General features: G+C 35.4%; 2 protein-coding genes across 2 annotated transcripts; one reads left to right on the top strand and one right to left on the bottom strand.

Moving 5' to 3' along the window:
• Positions 1–5,075: 5,075 nt before the first annotated feature.
• Positions 5,076–6,886, top strand: LOC110031032 (organic cation/carnitine transporter 2-like). The gene has a single exon (XM_020734063.1). It carries the CDS (start codon positions 5,175–5,177, stop codon positions 6,747–6,749), a length of 1,575 nt encoding a protein of 524 aa, XP_020589722.1. The 5' UTR covers positions 5,076–5,174; the 3' UTR covers positions 6,750–6,886.
• A 1,361-nt stretch (positions 6,887–8,247) lies between these two features.
• On the bottom strand, positions 8,248–15,849 carry LOC110030967 (40S ribosomal protein S4-like). Its single transcript, XM_020733972.1, has 5 exons — positions 15,754–15,849; positions 14,435–14,512; positions 14,174–14,354; positions 13,940–14,037; positions 8,248–8,819 (listed from the first exon to the last, which is right to left on the bottom strand). Exons 1-5 carry the CDS (start codon positions 15,754–15,756, stop codon positions 8,394–8,396), a joined length of 786 nt encoding a protein of 261 aa, XP_020589631.1. The 5' UTR covers positions 15,757–15,849; the 3' UTR covers positions 8,248–8,393.
• Between the last annotated feature and the right edge of the window lie 1,528 nt (positions 15,850–17,377).

The following is a 17,377-nucleotide window of genomic DNA, read 5'->3' as shown; positions in this document are numbered from 1 at the left end:
CTCACGTTCTATGTCTTTGGCATGGTCTATTAGATGATATGCATTTAAATATATTTCCTTTTCAAAAGTACATGCTCCTAACATTGACTAGGGTACCTCACGGCTCACCTTATCACACCCAGTGCACTAGTTTAGGTCATAACATACTACTTCGTGGAAGTCTACATAAATAAAAAAATATTATAAATTATATTGCATATGTTCCATAAAAGAAACTCGATAACATGTATCAATATGATTGCATAGTATATAAATGTAGAGTTCTTCATGCTTGTTGCAACTTCATTGAGTAGGCTTTAGAATTGAATCCAATGTAAGAAACAATTTATATTAATGTGCCATAACATATTGTAACAAGGACATGTTGGCTTTCTAAGTGGTCCATTAAACAACAAAAACCCAAATACCAAAAGCCAAAGTAAATTATTTTTATAAAAAGATGGGGTCAAAGAATAAAATTTCCGTACTCTATGATTGAAACGGACAAGTTAAATGGGGCCCATAACAACTGAAGATGCTCATTTTAAAAAGTATAAATGTTTTGAGCCCACAATTCCAACAACAAACTCTAATAACATTCATTATTCCTTTATTTAGATTGTGAAATGACAAATAGGCCATTAACATTTTATGGTTGGTCGATCACCTTTTAGTCGACCTTTGGTCGAGTATACCACTCGGCTTCGAACGTCGACCAAACTTTGTCTGATCCGCTTCTGAGTCGATTGGTCAGCCAAGTTGGTTGTCTCTCGGGTTGACCGGCTCTTAGGTGGATTTCCGGTCAGTCGCCCGCTTGTCCTCATTTGGTTGGTTTTGCCCACATTCTCGGTATGTTTGGATCTTCCTACACTTGCATGATAAGGTACATATATATATTTATATATAGCACTACAAAAAAATTTATGTTTTTAGCAACATAAATTTGTTTTTTTACATTTATACCACCCAGAACTTTCATATCACATAAATAATATCATTGTTTTAACTTTTAAAAAGCGGAATGCACCTATGTGAGTAAAAAATGAAAGTTAGGTGTTAGATATGTAAATACATAGGAATTGAGTGGTATGTATGTAAATGTTACGCGGCATTAGTCTTTTCCAGTCATTTACTGTGCATTTTACATTTCTAACACCCTAAACTTCGCATATTGCGTAATTCCACTGCACGTTTTCATGAAATAGGTGCATTCCAGTGCTCAAAAGTGAAGAAAGGTGGCATTGTCTAAAACAAGTGTATGAGTTGGGTGGCATAACTGTAAATAGCAAAAGGTCAGCCTTAGATATGTGAATGCATTTGAATTGAGTGGTTTATAGTACAAATCTAAGTTTAGGTCTTAGAAATATAAATATGTAATAATTGAGTGGTATGTTTGTAATTATTTATTTCAAAAAATATATATTTTTAAAATTTGTTTCATGTCTCATTTTTAATCTTATCCAAGCTATCCTCTTAAAATACATTTTTTTTTTATATTTCCTTTTATTATTGTATAACTCTATCTTTGAAATAGTATTTGAATTACATAGAAATTGATTAAATGTAATTTTTGTGTGACATGGAGTTCCAAGCTCAACTTAGAAGCAGACAAATAAACATAAAAATATAAGCTATTTTAACAAAAAGAAATATAAATAGGCGGATAGGGGTGTAAGCGAGCCGAACACGAGCGAGGGCTCATCTCCTGTTCGGCTTGTTTATATTTCGAGCTCAAAAAGTGTGTTCGTGTTCGGCTCGTTTGCCTAGTGTGCCGAACACGAGCCGTTCACAAACAGAGATTCGTTTTGACAACCTAATCAGGTAGTCATAAGATGTTATGATTGGGTCGAGATTTAAAAGATCACTTGAATCTAATTTAATAATTTTTATTCTCTTTTCTTAATTAATACTTTTAATTGATCATAAATCTTTGCAGCCTAGTAGTTAATTAAAATATTACTCATCAAATATATATATATATATATATATATATATATAATTGATTAGTAGTATTTCGAGCCAACAAGAGCAGAACACGAACGAATAAATATTGATTCGTGTTGTTCTTGTTCGACTTAGGTGCTACTGAAAGCTATTTTTAATATAGTATATGTATGTATTAAAAAATTATATTTTGCATCTCTTCTTGCTGTCTTTTGTCCAATTATTCCTTGTCAATTAGAAATATTTACATAAATATACCGAACTACTATGTATTTATATATCTAACATCTAAAATTTTATTTTTACATCTATAACTTAGGTGATATAAATATATATATAATGTTTTAGGTGATATAAATGTGAAAAAGTATAATTTAGGTGTCCCATATGTAAATACGTAACAATTGGGTGGTATGTATGTAAACGTCCTAATAAAATTTAGAAAATTAGGCATAGCATAACCTCAATGATCAACAAGCCACCATCATAAACCCAAACAATAGAAGGCGAAAAACCCTACTTATGGAACAACAAACCGATAGAACATTCAAAGAACGTCAAAGCCAAAGAAGAGAAGACTGAAGCGTAACGAACTCCATGACCAATTTGTCATTGCAAAATCAAAGAACTTCAAACCCGATGGTGAAATTCTCAACATAAACCAAATCATCCATAAAAGCTCGAGTTTCATGATCACATTTCAAAAGATGAGGAGAGGGAAGGGACAGATAACTGAACAGACGAGAGAAATTGAAGCAAAGAGAGGGAGAAAGGAGAAATCTTGGAAGGGTAATGCGGGAAGGGTAATGCGGGAACAATACGTCAAAATACAAGGAGAAAGACGGAGCACAGACACAGACACTACACCGAAACGCATGTATTCGAGAAGGAATTTTTGCAAATGCTACCTCAAGCAGCGGAAGTCTGTGGGACGACGTAGCTCTACGTGCGGTGCAGGGTATTCGTGTGTTATTTTCAGGTTATTTCTGAGTTATTTTCAATAATCACGAATAATCAAGAAATAACCCGCGATCTTTATTTTTGGATTATTTATGGGTTATTTCGGGATTATTGAAAATAACCCAGAAATAACCTGAAAATAACTCAGGAATAACCTGCATCGCACGTAGATGTACGTAAGGTGTCCGGACAGAAAATGGGCCCATAGATGCGAATGTTTGGTATGTAGGTAAATTTATCAAAATTAAAAAAAAATGAAGATATCACATGACATAATTACATTGATAATGTATTAATTTCATCATTAATAATTTCAAATTTTAAAAAAAAGAGAAAATTTTTATTTTTTGATATATTATATATATATATTTATACATATTTAATATTATCACAAAAAATTGATAGCTCTGCATGTACGCAACGTAACATTAGAAAAATATTATTCTTTTTACTCCAATTTAAAAAAGAAAAACATAAAAAATTAATCATGATAAACTTTATAATTCCTAGATCATTTATGACATAAGTATACTATATAAATATTTTTTATTTTATTTATCTAAGAAATCTACATACCGAGCAGCAATTCTTTTGTAACATACCTACCACCTAAAATTTGATATTTACATTTTAAATTATTACATTTTTATAAAGTTAGTAACGATGATATTTACGTAAATATAAAAATTTAGGGGTGCAATGTACTTATGTAAATATATAAGAAGCATGTGATTTGTATGTAAATGCTTTTCTTACAGTACGGATCTGAATGATCAGAACATTCAGATCCAATCTTTTTGTAAATATTTGTTAATTTCAGTAAAGGAATAATATGAAACGCTTGAACTCCGTTGGATTAAGACTCGATCATATTCGTTCAAATTAGCAAATAAATAAGCTTAAACAACTTTTAAAATCTCGAAGCTTTTGAAATCTCGAAGCTTAAATGAAATAAACATGAACATAATCGAACTTGTTCTTTAATGTTCATGAACGAACTCATTTGTTATTCAACATGTAACTTGTTAAATACTGACATTAAGCTTTATAATAGCTCGTATTATATATGATATATATTATTTAAATAAAATTTAGTTAAATAAAATACTAACTCGTTTGTTTAAACAAATCAAGCTTGAACGATATATGAAAGCTCGACACAAGTTCATGCCAAAAATGAACATCATATAATTATATCAAGCCAAGTTCAAACTATAATATACTCGGTATAGGAGAGAGTGATTAAACATGGGTTAAGACGTGATACAAATATTTCTCATAATCAGTTTGGATTTATGCTGGACAATCTACTATGGAAGCTATACATATGTTGAGATGTTTGATAGAGAAGAACAGAGAGAGTAAAGATGATCTTCATATGATTTTTATTGATTTTGAAAAATCTTATGATAAAATTCTAAGAGAATTTCTTTAAAGAGTTCTAAATAAGAAAGGTTTTGATATGACTTTTATTCAAGTCTTTAAAGATATGTATGCTATAGTTGTTACTTGTGTTCGAACAGAAGAAAGATTGCTAGAGTATTTCTTATTGCAGTTGGATTACATAAGGGATCGACTTTAAGCCTAGATCTTTTTGCTTTGGTTATGGATGCAATTATTGGATACTTAGAGGAGGATATACCCTTAGTACATGATTTCCATTGATGATATCCTTTTATGGATAAGATTAGAGAAAAAGAATTCTGGATAAACATGAATTGTGGCGGTTTATATTAGAGTCTAAAGACCTTCGTTTGAGCAGATCTAATGTTGAATACATGGAACGTAATTTTAGTACCAATATATCTAGTGGCAGGGATCAAGTCTTTAAAAGGAGTGAACATTTTAGGTATCTCGAGTCTATTATTCAAAGTGATGATGATATATATGGGGATGTTATTAGTAGAATTCAATTTGGAATGTTGAAGTGGAGGAATGCATCGGATTTATTGTGTGATAAAATTGTACCACTTAGACTTAAGAGAAAACTATATAAGTTGGTGGTGAGAACAATCTTGTGTTCGATTCTTTTACAAAGCAAACAAGCCAAACACAGAAAAATTTTTCGCGGTCAATATTTACATGGGCATAACACAAACAAAATTTTGTTAGACCTTATTCTACTTAGTTTTAGTTCGAAATAATTATACCTATTTATTTAAGAGAAATTAAATGACGGAATTTAGTGGCTCCACGTGTTTTTCTTTATATTAATCGTCGAGAAACCAGTAAGATTTTACTGCCCGCTACAAACCTTGGTCTCCCCAACCCTCGGAAAACAAAACGGACAAATGGCCGACGATGCAGCCGCGCCGCTCCTCCCCTCCTCCGGCGAACTAATCACCACCTCAGCAGCGCGCAAAGATCCTTCTTTTAACCGCAAAAACACTCCCACCACCTCCATCAACGACGCCATCGAACCCTATATGGATTCGGCCGCCGGAGCGCGCCATCTTCTTCTCCCTGCTCTCGCCGCCTTCGCCTGGTTCTTCGACGCGCAACAGGTTTTCATCTCCATCTTCTCCGACGCCTCACCTCCATGGCACTGCACCACCTCCCCCTGCACTCCCTCCCCTACTCCCTGCACTTTCCCTCCCGCCTCCTGGTCTTATTCCTTCCCCAATCACATTTCCACCATCTCCGATTTCTCCCTGTATTGCTCCTCCCCTGTTCTCCTCGGCCTCCCCACCTCCTCCTTCTACGCCGGATGTTTCTTCGGAGGCCTCCTTTTAGCCACCATAGCCGATTCACAGCTCGGCCGCAAAAACACTCTCGTCCTCACCACGCTTCTCATGTCGATAACCTCCGCTCTCACCGCCATGTCCCCCAACATCGCAGTTTATGCCGCCCTCCGCTTCGCCTCTGGTCTCACCCGCGCAAACATAGGTACCTCTGCTTTCGTCCTCTCCTCCGAACTCATCTCCCTCCGCCATCGCGATGTTATCAGTATCCTCAACTTCTTCTTCTACACAACCGGCTTCCTCTCCCTCCCCGCCATCGCTTTCCTCAACAGAGCATCCTCTTGGAGATCTCTCTATCTATACACCTCAATTCCCTGCTTCTTCTACAGCATCATCCTCCATTTCTCCATGAAAGAATCCCCCCGCTGGCTTCTAGTAAAAGGGAGAACGGAAGAAGCCATCCAAACGCTTAAAAATCTCACCTTTATAGAAAAACAAAGCTTCTCTGATTTGACGGAGATCGAAATCACGTCGACGGAGAACGATATCTTCTCGGCGGCGAGGATTCTATGGGAGAGGCCATGGGCTCTCCGTCGCCTGGCGGTGATTACAGTGGTAAGCTTTGGAATCGGAACGGTCTACTACGGCATGCCGTTAAACCTCGGTAACCTCAGCGCTAACCTTTACCTGAGCACGGCGCTGAACGCCGTCGCAGAGCTCCCGTCATCGCTGGCCTCCTTCTTCCTAATCCGGTGGATGGAGAGGCGGAAATCGATAATTACGTTCACCGCCATGAGCGGAATCTGCAGCTTTGTCTGTACAGTAATGACGGACGGTGGATGGGTGGAGATGACGGCGGAGTTGGGTTCGTTCTTCGCGGCGTGTACGGCGTGCAGCGTGATGATCATATATGGTGCGGAGCTGTTTCCGACATGCGTGAGGAACTCAGCGATAGCGGTGGTGAGACAGGTGGTGGTGCTCGGCGGAGCCGGAGCGCCGGTGATGGTAGTGGCGGGGAGGAGGTATAAGTTTCTGTCATTTGGGGTGTTTGGTGCGGTAATAGTTTTCACCGGATTGTTCGCCGGTTTGTTGCCGGAGACGAAGGGGTGTGGGATCAGTGATACGATTGAGGAGGAGGAGGAGAAAGTGGCCGCCGGAAGGAACGCCGGACGGCGATTATGTTGACGTTAGATATCCATTTCGTTTTAAAAATAAAAAGTTATTGTTGGTTTATTTACTTCTAGTTTCCCTCTCATGTAACATATTATTTAAAAAACTTGAAAAACTCAATAAATATGTCGTGCTAACTTCATGATAAGTTATTAAATATTGAGCCCTGCTTATCTAATTGGACATGCTGGTCCAAACCAAAGCCGATCAGATGCAGCTGTCCGAGCTAGAGCCAACAAGACTAAAGGCGACCAGATGGTCCGAGCCCGAAGCCATCGGGACCAAGACAGGGAAGATAGGCACGCAAGCCAACTATCTATCAATGCCAGCAATCAATGATTCAGTAGATCGGACCTCATGAAAGATAGCTTCTCAATAACATCAATCATCCCACGGACACCCCAGACGCTACTTATCAGGCATCAAGAGGTAACAATATCATAAGAGATCTAAATCAATCATTCTTTTGGATCTTCTTATTAGGGAGCGAGTAACATATCGGGTCAAGATGATTCAATCTTCGCCTGATAGCCTTGCATCGCTCAACCAGCTAGAGCACTTCACCATGGATCGATGTTTTGGTAGTCAGTCAAGATTAGCTGATCGAAAAAGCTAGTACAAGTAAACCGAGCTAATCTTGCCAACCTGAAGCCAATCGAAGGCCAACCGACAATCTCAACTCAACATAGTCAAACGAATAAACATCACCGAACCGAAGCTCACCAAACTCAACCAACCGAGCCAAAAGGTAGCCGACTATAGGCCCATACACGAGAAATACCTAAAATATCTTGTAGCACATGGAGATTATTTTATGAGAGACAAGAATTTATTCTTCATTAATGTGCACTCCAACTCACCACACACCCAATCTTGGGGTGCGATTCACAAATTCAACACATGGATGGTTGCATGTGCCCACTAGGGGTTGTGCAGGGTGTCCGTTGTGTATATTATATGCATACACCCAATGTACATCTCATTCCATAAATATAGATGATCAACTAAAAAATTGTATATTTACTCGTGTGACATAATGATTGAGAATTTAATCTCTCACTATCAAGTCACAAATTTGAATCACACACACACGTGTGTGTATTTAGGGTTTATATATATATGTGAGCGTGTGTGCGTGTGTGCGTGTGTGCGTGTGTGCGTGTGTGCGTGTGTGCGTGTGTGCGTGTGTTTATGTATCACTGGTTCCTCAAGCAGCAGAAATGGAGAGCATAATAAATAAATGGGAAATTTACATACATATCAACTATTCCTAGGTATTTACATATCTAACACCAATACTTTAATTATTACATTTACAACACCCAAATATTTCATATCACATAAAAAAATACCAACATTTTAACTTTTTTAAAAAAAATGAAATACACCTTTCCATGCATACACAAGGTGGCATGTATGTAAAAATTCAAGTTTAAGTGCAGGATATGTAAATACATAGGATTTGAGTGGTATGTATGTAAATTTCCCTAAACATATATTAACTAATAAACTCTTCCAGATCCAAAGCAAATTAACTCCCAGTTAAAACATCAAGTTACAATAAACAAACCACAAACAAAATGTGTCCACTAAATTCTTCATTCTTCATTCAAAACACAACAAAACAAAACGAAAATTCTCTAAATACCCTCAGAAACATCAAGCAGTGGCAGCAGAAGCAGCAGCTAAGCGCTTCCTGGCCTCCTCAATAATAGAAAGCTTAATACCCTTACCTTTAGGAAGAGAGACCCAAGGCTTTGTTCCCTTTCCAATGGTGAACACATTACAGAGTCGAGTCGCGGACTCGTGCCCCTGGACGTGAATCGTCTCGAACGTTCCCTTGTGCTTCTCTCTGTTCTTGATCACGCCAACACGGCCTCTGTTCCTTCCTCCGGTGACAATCACAACATTTCCGACGTCGAATTTGATGAAGTCGACAATTTTGTTTGACTCAAGATCAAGTTTTACAGTATCGTTCGCCTTTATCAGAGGGTCAGGGTAGCGAATTGTGCGGCCATCGTAGGTGTTCAGGAAAGGAATGCCTTTCTGCCCAAACTGAACGGAACGAACCTTGCAAAGCTTGAACTACGAGTGTAGAAGAACATATAAAAACAATGGTCAGCCTCAAATTGGATCTAATGAGATTAATTGCTATATATATTTAGGAAGATTTACAAACATACCACTCAATTCTTATGTATTAACACATCTACCATCTAAACTTCAATTGTTAATGCATATCACCTTTACCTATGCATGAAAAGTTGTATTTCCATTTTTAGAAGTTCAAAGGGTGGTGTTTTTCACGTGGTATGAAAGATTTAAACATGAATCAAAGTATTCCCTTTTTAGAATTTAAAATAGTGGTATTTTTTAAGTGATACGAAAGATTTGGGTGGTATATGTACAAATTTAAGTTTAGATGTTAGATATGTAAATACAAAGGAATTGGGTGGTATGCAAGTAGATAATTTATACCACTCAAGTCTTCCATGTTAAATCAAAAATACACTTTCAATGCATAGATAAGGCGGTATATGCGTAAAAATTAAAGTGTTAAATGTGTAAATACATCTGAACTATGTGTAAGCATGTATATGTACACACACACACACGCGGAGCGAGCGCGCGCGCGCGAGAGAGAGAGAGAGAGAGAGAGAGCGAGAGAGAGATTCAACTTCTAAACAAAAAACGTAAGAGCAACTAAAATGCAGAAATCTTTCAAGTGTTCCCTCAAAAGAGAACATAAAGAATATAGAAAAATTTACATAAGTATCCTAAAATTGTAAAGGTTCAGTTAGACAGGCTATAGTATCATGGTTGGGAAACAAAACAAGTCTTCAGCTAGACAAAACTGTAAAACTGAATAGGATATTTGGATAGATTAGATGACCACAGGGAGTTTCACCTCTTGATGATTAATAAAATGAATTATTATTATTATTATATAAATGGTGATTCGATGGATGAGAAAATAGAATTCTGGGTCTCGAGCATGGACTTGATTGATGGCGAATATAGAATTCTTGATTCAGTTCTCCACCATAATAATAGAAAAAAAGGATTGATCAAATTTTATCAAGTTTGACTCATCATTTATCAAAAAATGGTTCTAGTTATCAAACGATTGAACAATCGGAATCAATTTCCTTACCATACTTGCTTGACATTCATCAAAATGATATAATGAATTATGAGTTCAATGGATCATGTTCAGTATAAAGAAGGATATTACTTATTATCATACAATCAGTTATTCACAAACCTCATAGCCCTATCCCCTTCTAGAGGTTTTATTGATAAGTTCTATAGGAATTGGACAACTCCTACACTCCTTTCATTGCGGTATTTCCGAATAAATTCCTGGATCACAAGCTTAAAAGTTATCTTATTGATGATATCAATAATAATGATGATAGTGATAAAAAACTTGATATTAATATGGAATTGCTAACTATGACAAAAGTGCTAACCATGTATTATGATGCCAAAAATGGTCTGATTTGATATCAACCTTCAATTTGAATTAACAACAATGACTTTTTGCATGATATATATTCCAAACATTCATTATCTGCATTTGAATGGGTGTCAAATTATTTATCCCTGGATCTATTCAAGAACCTATCTCTCTAGGGACAGTGAAAAATGTTTCACGGGAAAGATCCTAGTTATTGCTTCGACTCAGATTCCCCAAAAAGTAGAACATGTTCTAAGAGCGCCGAATAAATTAAATACATCCATTACGACATGAATGCTTCCACAACAATGAAAGCAACTTTTCATTATTTCATATACTGGAGAATGTCACTTGAAAAAGAAACTTCATATCACGAGATTTTGTAGCATTTATCAATGATGCTATTTAATGAGAAAAAAACAGTGAAGGGAAGAAAAACTACACCAAAAATAACGTGACAAAATATTTATAAAAATTTGCATACGAGTTAACACCTAATGCAATCATAAACAAAAATAAATGGATAAAGAATATTCATAAATTTTATCACAAATATTTCGGACTTGACTGATAACAATGATAAATTTCAGCAGCAAAATATTTAGCTTATAATTCAGTGTAAAAAATGAACTTAACAGATTATACGAGGATTCAAATGATCTTAAAATGGTTGAATAATTAATTAGTAATCTGTAAAATGATAGTTCAGTACAAGCTATTAGTTTAGTTAAATTAACAATATATATATCACTATAATGATCCCACCAAAATCACTTTGGGTTAATCTTTTCAAATTTGCTCCCATTATTCACGTTAATATATGCACTTTAATATGGCAAAAAGTAGATATTCTCAGTTCACCCACACATATGATTACTTGCGGAAATTTTCTAGTTGTCATAAACCAGTAGAAATTCTAGTCTATTACTACGTGAAGAGTGGCTTGGCGCCTCCAAGTTGTCACCTAAGCATGATAATAGCCTTCTCTCGAATACTTTTTGATAAAATGAGGTATGATAAATCAAATCGAACTGAAGAATCTTGATTCATTCTTTTCGGTATCAAAAGTGCATTACAGTTTTTTTTTTTTTTTTAAACTTCAATATTTGATTTTCAGTTGTTGATACGATTTGTCATTTCATTTAACCAAACAAACTAAAAAAATCAAAATTAAAAGGAGAATTCATTAAATGAATAGATATTATGCATAAAAAAAATGTAATACTTGATGTTTGTTCATAACCAAACTCCAAACTAGCAACTACATTTTGATTTGTTCACAACCAAAATGTTTAAACCAAATTAAATTTTGATTAAGACGGTTCGGTTTTATCAAAATTTTGATGTTTGGTTCTTTTTAGATTTCGGATTTCAGTTGCATATAGTATGACCTATTTGAAAAACGATTACCAAATGCTCACCCCTAATTGGCACCGAGTAAAAACATTGTTGTTGTGGTAATTTACAGCTCCAAACAAACAACCAAAAGCAATGCTTAATATGGATAAACGACGTGGGATCTATACACCATTCATTTTAGATTTTATTACCACTAACCCTTTTTGTCGTCTTCTCAAAATATTCATCTTATGCCAGCATGATAGAACCAACCAATTTAAACATGAAATGAATGGCATAGGATTGTATAAATATGTGAGACATGAGGATAGCTTAATGAAGATATGATGAAATACTCCATAGTGATTTTGAGATGGGTCTGAGGTAAGCACTCAAAACAGAATGGTAATTGTCAACAGCAAAGAGTGCCAGCTCTCTAAAGGATGAAGCTAACAAATTCCAAGGCATTACGTCACAATGTGATACTCGTGAAAGAGCAAGCAAATGATTATGTTGACCAACGTTAAAAAATTGCTCAAGGTATGTGCCTTGATTTGAGGCGCAAAAGGAGTGCCTCAAGACTTAGCCTCATTGTTGTGGGTGAGGCTTATGCCTTTTTGAAGCGAGGTGTTTGAGGCATGCCTCAATCCCAAGCAGAACATCCACCTCACTTGCTCAAGCGTCATCTTAAGCAGGTTCGAGTGTCATCGCTTCTGCATCATCGAAACAATCATGTCCATGTCGAGCGCCTAAGTCCCGTCCAAGCCTTGCAACATTACTTGTTGAAGCATCGCTTCATCACTCCATCAATTGTTCTGCCAGAGCTTATTCTTCTCCACCATTTTCTTATCCTTCGTCAACTGGATTTTTGCACTTCTATGTCTTGATCTTTCTATGAGCTTTCCGTTAGCTTCCAAGATTTGGTGTGTGTGTGTGTGCGCTGAAGAATCTACCAAAACTTACCAAATTCAATAGAAGTAAAAAAATCATAAATATTTAAATATTTAACTTTTATCCAATTTCCTCATCAATATCACTTACTTTTATCCAATGATTGAAAATAACTAACTATATCAAGATATTATGTAAATTGTCATATTTATGAAATATTTTTAATTTGAGTTTTAATTCTTCTATTTTGAGGCTTATTTTGAGGCTTATGTCTCGCTAAGAAATAACGCATCAATTCCCGAATTTGACTTTTTAAACAATTATGTTGACATGATGTTTATGCTTAAGACATTAATGCAACCAAGCTGTAACTATTCCAAACTAACGAGCAAAAAAAATTATATCACATTGTATTGTTTATTTATCAGGTTTGATATTATTTATGCCACATTATGTTATGCATGAACTCTATAATTACTGTTTCAAATGTATCTTATTAAAAATCTCTTTATTGCTAGCACTCCGGGTTTTGAGTCGACATAGGGATGGACAAAAGAGAATTAATCAGGAGCAAGTTGATAGTTATGAGCATCCATCCAGAAAGCATACTATTCGTAAAGAAGCTTACGAGTATAAATTTGTTGAATGCACATTAGCATGTTTTTTTAAAGTACTTTCTTAAAGGGCCGTTTACATACATAGCATACAATTCTTATGTATTTACATATCTCACAGCCAAATCTTTGATGTTGATACACATAGCACTCAAATATTTAACATCACATCAAAAATAGCACTATTACCACTTTCAAAAGTGGTCTACACCTTTTCATGTATAGGTCAAATGGACCAAAGTGCTATGTATGTAACTATGAAAGTTTAAGTATGAGATGTGTAAATAAATAAAAATTGTGTGAGCTACATATGTAAATTTCCCTTTTTATTAATAAGGAACCAAACCTAGGCTTGTACTGATAACTTAAATCAATGTAAATTAAATTGATTTGTAACATGAATGACTACTTTTACTAACACGCATTTTATTACCTTCTAACCCAACTATAAGATATAGGTGCAAAAGATTAAGACGTCACACCTATGTGCCCAGCTCAGAAACCATTTTTTGAACTAAATGGCCACTTGGGTGACTAGTCATGGGTAATGATCATAGCACATATCTCGCGCAAGCGGGTTTGTCTCGCCATGACCCTTGAATGATCAATTTAGACCCTAAGACTTAACAAAATCAAATAGGGGCATTTACATACCAACTAAACTAACATCTACACTTCAACTTTTGCATTTATATTACCCAAATATTTCATATCACATTAAAAAGATCACTATTTTAACTTAAAAAAGTGAAATACTCCTCTTCATGCATAGGTAAGGTGGCATGTATGTAAAACTTGAAGTTTAGACGTTAGATACGTAAATAAATAAGAATTGAGTGGTATGCTTGTAAATCTTCCAAACAAATAACTATAGCTACACACTCAAAAACAGATCAACAAACCTTTGCCTCTTCATCCCTAATTGAGTGCAGACGAAAGCGTCCCTTCGTGTCATACAAAAGCCGAAAATTCTCATTCGTTTTAGGGATTTGGATAACATCTGCATCAAAAAAATTAATTAATGAAAAAACAGATAGAATCAACAAATCAAAACAATCACTAAACATGTATGAAATCAAAATTCATAATTAAAAATTTGATTCAAACTATCAACATCAAGTTCATACTTCACATACCCATAAAACCTGCGGGATAGGTCTTATCCGTCCTAACCTTTCCGTCTACCATCACATGGCGTTGCATCAAAATAGCAATCACGTCACGATAAGTCAACGCATATTTCAATTTGTTCCTCAAAATGAGGATTAGCGGCAAACATTCCCGAGCCTTATGGGGACCAGAAGATGGCTTTGGCGCCTATAATGCAACGAAAAATTTCTCAAATAAAAGAAAGTAGACGAAGCAAAATATATCGATAAATCATTTTCCTAACTTACGAAAGCACCACCAAGCTTGTCAAGCATCCAATGCTTGGGGGCATTGAGCCGCTTAAGATGCTTCTTCAATCCTCTAGCCTGCAGAGGAAGTCAATAACACGGATATTAGAAAGCATAATTGATATGGAAAGTAATAATATTTTCTTACAAATGAAATTAAAAGAAATTTCACATGGCATGTTGGAACTATATTTATCACAAAACATACTCTAACCCCACTTGCAGATCAAAGCATGTAAAATTTCTAAAGTATAAAAACAAATATGATGTAAAAGTAAAGCATGTTAGTAACATTCATAAGAAAATTCTAATAACTCACAAATCCAATGTATTTACATATCGAACCCCTAAACTTTGCATTTTACACGTATACCGCCAAAATCTTTCATATCACATCAAAAATACCACTATTTTAACTTTTAAAATTTTAAATACACCTTCTCATGCATAGGTAAGGTGGAATATATGTAAAAATTGAAGTTTGTGTGTTAGACATGTCAATACATAAGAATTGAGTGGTTTGTATGTAAATCTTCAAAAAAATACATTCTTCATAAAGATTTCATAAGTTTTTCATCATAAATTCATAATTTAAAAAAAAAAACTTTTTTTTTCTTGAACAATTAATATATTATCCCAATGCAGTAAATCAGTTTCACAACAGGCCAATTCATGCTCGCTTTCTCAATTTGTTGCAAGACTCGGCTCAAAAAGAAGACTTATTTTTCATTTTGTGTAAGATTAGCACATATTGAAACTAAGATAGTATAAATTAAAATGAAGCAGATTGATGAACACAGTAGAAAGTAGACAATTCACCCATAAAACAGCTAAAGAAATAATGTCAAATATTCGGGAATAAATTTATAAAGAAAGAACATCTGATAGGCGCTCAGCAGACACAAACAGAGAATCCGGAAGCAGAAATCAGACCCCAAAAAGCTTGGATCGAGATGATTTGCAGGACATACAAGCTAATATAGAACACATTGGCAGTCAATAGTACTACAATGATGAAAAACAAAATTACAAATTCGCTCAAAAAATAAATTATCCGCAAAAATTAAAAGAACTTGTTAGAAAGTGCAAAGAAATGGCAATAGATCTTATATTGGCAGAATAGTAAAAAAACCAAACAAATAAAAAAATATATTTAGCACTGCAGAACTGAAAAATCATCACGAAAATCAATCGATAACAATTAGAATTGCAAAAGAAAAATAACGCATTTTCTTCACATAAACAGTAGCACAATTCTTTGATTTTCCAGCCACAAAGCCTAATCAGAAGAATGTTGGAACGAAAGCGAAGCGACCTACCATTTTTGATCCGCTTCTTTCCCTTCACGAGGAGGCGTAGCGATTAGGGTTTTTTTCCGTCTGGAATGACGAAGCCGCCGGCGAATTTATAGGTCTAGGTTTGTCATGGGAAATAACGGATTTACCCTTTTAATTATAAAGTAATTACTTGTTTTATTGCATTTTTTCTCATTTTCATTGTTCAACTTGTAAGGGAAAGCCAAACGAATTTATTTTAGGGTTTCTAAGGGCCGGTTGGGGCAGCTTAAAAGAGCGGGCAACATTTTATTGTTTATTTTTTGTGTTTCGGTCACATTTTAAAAAACTCCGTTTTTATTTTATGAAGAATGTCGCCCGTGAGGATGATCCTGCGGGCAGTGTTCCTCGTCGCGTTCAGTTACAAAATTACTTCATTGCCCCTCGATCGAACCCGCTGCCTTCTCCTTTTTTTGCGATCGAGCTTGCACAGCCGTCGGCTTCTTCGGCACTCCTTCTCTTCCTTCGGTCACGATCGTGGGTTGCAGCAGGGAGGCGCGACATCGGTAGGGTAGCGAACATCGGCAAGGAGACACGATGTTGAGTGAACACAGAGATCACGGGAGGTACGTTAACGAGGCTTGGAGTTAAGAAGAAAATCGTGGGACGCTGTTGCGGCGAAGCGATCTCGAATAGGGAAGGATCAAAGAAGAAGATCGCGACATAGGATTTTGATTGAATTTATTCATATTTTTTATATTACTTCTTATCATTTTATAATAAGCAATTTATAATAATGAGTAAAAATATATAAAATCATTTTATAATATTTTTGATATCATTCATTAGTATTTTATAACTATTTTTAGGACTTTATCTAAATTTTTTTTAATGTTTTGAAGTTTTTTTTTACAAATATATTGCTATGACATTTTTGTTGCAAATAATATTACTGTATAGAGGCAGAATAGTCATTTATTCAGAAACAACTGCAAATTTACTTTTTTTTCAAACGGACAAATCAAATAGCCAGTCAGCTTATCCGGATCAACTGGGATAAGTTGTTTATCAGCATAAGTTGGATAAGCTACAACTGCCTCAAACAGATTCTAAGAATACATTTATTTTATAGTTTTTAGATGCATGAAGAATATATTATTATTTACATATCTCATACCTCAAAATTTAATATTACGCAACCCACATTTTCGTTGATGATTCCGTCTCGAACATGTCCTCTGTCTCCGAGATGGTCCTTCTGAGCCTTCTTCCTTCAGAGGCACAGGTGAGTCCTTTTACTCTCTCTCAAGTGAATGATCCTTGTAATGGAAGGTGAGCTTGTTGGTTAAAATCTTGTCTAGTTGTGGGAAGCGATTTTGTGAGTCGTATTGACGGTTGATCGGAAGCCATGATATGTTGGAGATCTAGATGATGTAGCTTGATATGATCCCGAATAAAATGGTAGCCAACCTCTATGTGTTGGAGACCAAGATGATGTTGCTAGATATGATCATAGGCACATGCGACTCCTTTTATCTTTCCTTCAATCTTTTATTTATTTCTCTTGCAATAATTGTCTCCTTAAGTGAGCGGTGAATGAAGATTTGATTGTGGATGTCGTGGTTTAAAAAAAAGATCAATTTTGATATGCCACAAACAAATTTTTATC

The sequence above is a fragment of the Phalaenopsis equestris genome, unplaced genomic scaffold (genome assembly GCF_001263595.1).
Source record: "Phalaenopsis equestris unplaced genomic scaffold, ASM126359v1 Scaffold000761, whole genome shotgun sequence".
Classification (NCBI taxonomy): domain Eukaryota; kingdom Viridiplantae; phylum Streptophyta; class Magnoliopsida; order Asparagales; family Orchidaceae; genus Phalaenopsis; species Phalaenopsis equestris.
The sequence above is the reverse complement of the archived record's forward strand: the minus strand, read 5'-3'. Positions and strand labels throughout refer to the sequence as shown.

Bases quoted from the DNA above. Each gene is read 5' to 3' on its own strand.
- LOC110031032 (XM_020734063.1), top strand. From the start codon at position 5,175: ATGGCCGACGATGCAGCCGCGCCGCTCCTCCCCTCCTCCGGCGAACTA.
- LOC110030967 (XM_020733972.1), bottom strand. The intron at 14,038-14,173 runs GTATGTGAAGTA...TTTTTGATGCAG, and splicing joins CTATCCCGCAGGTTTTATGG to ATGTTATCCAAATCCCTAAA. The intron at 8,820-13,939 runs GTTTGTTGATCT...CTACACTCGTAG, and splicing joins TTAGGGATGAAGAGGCAAAG to TTCAAGCTTTGCAAGGTTCG.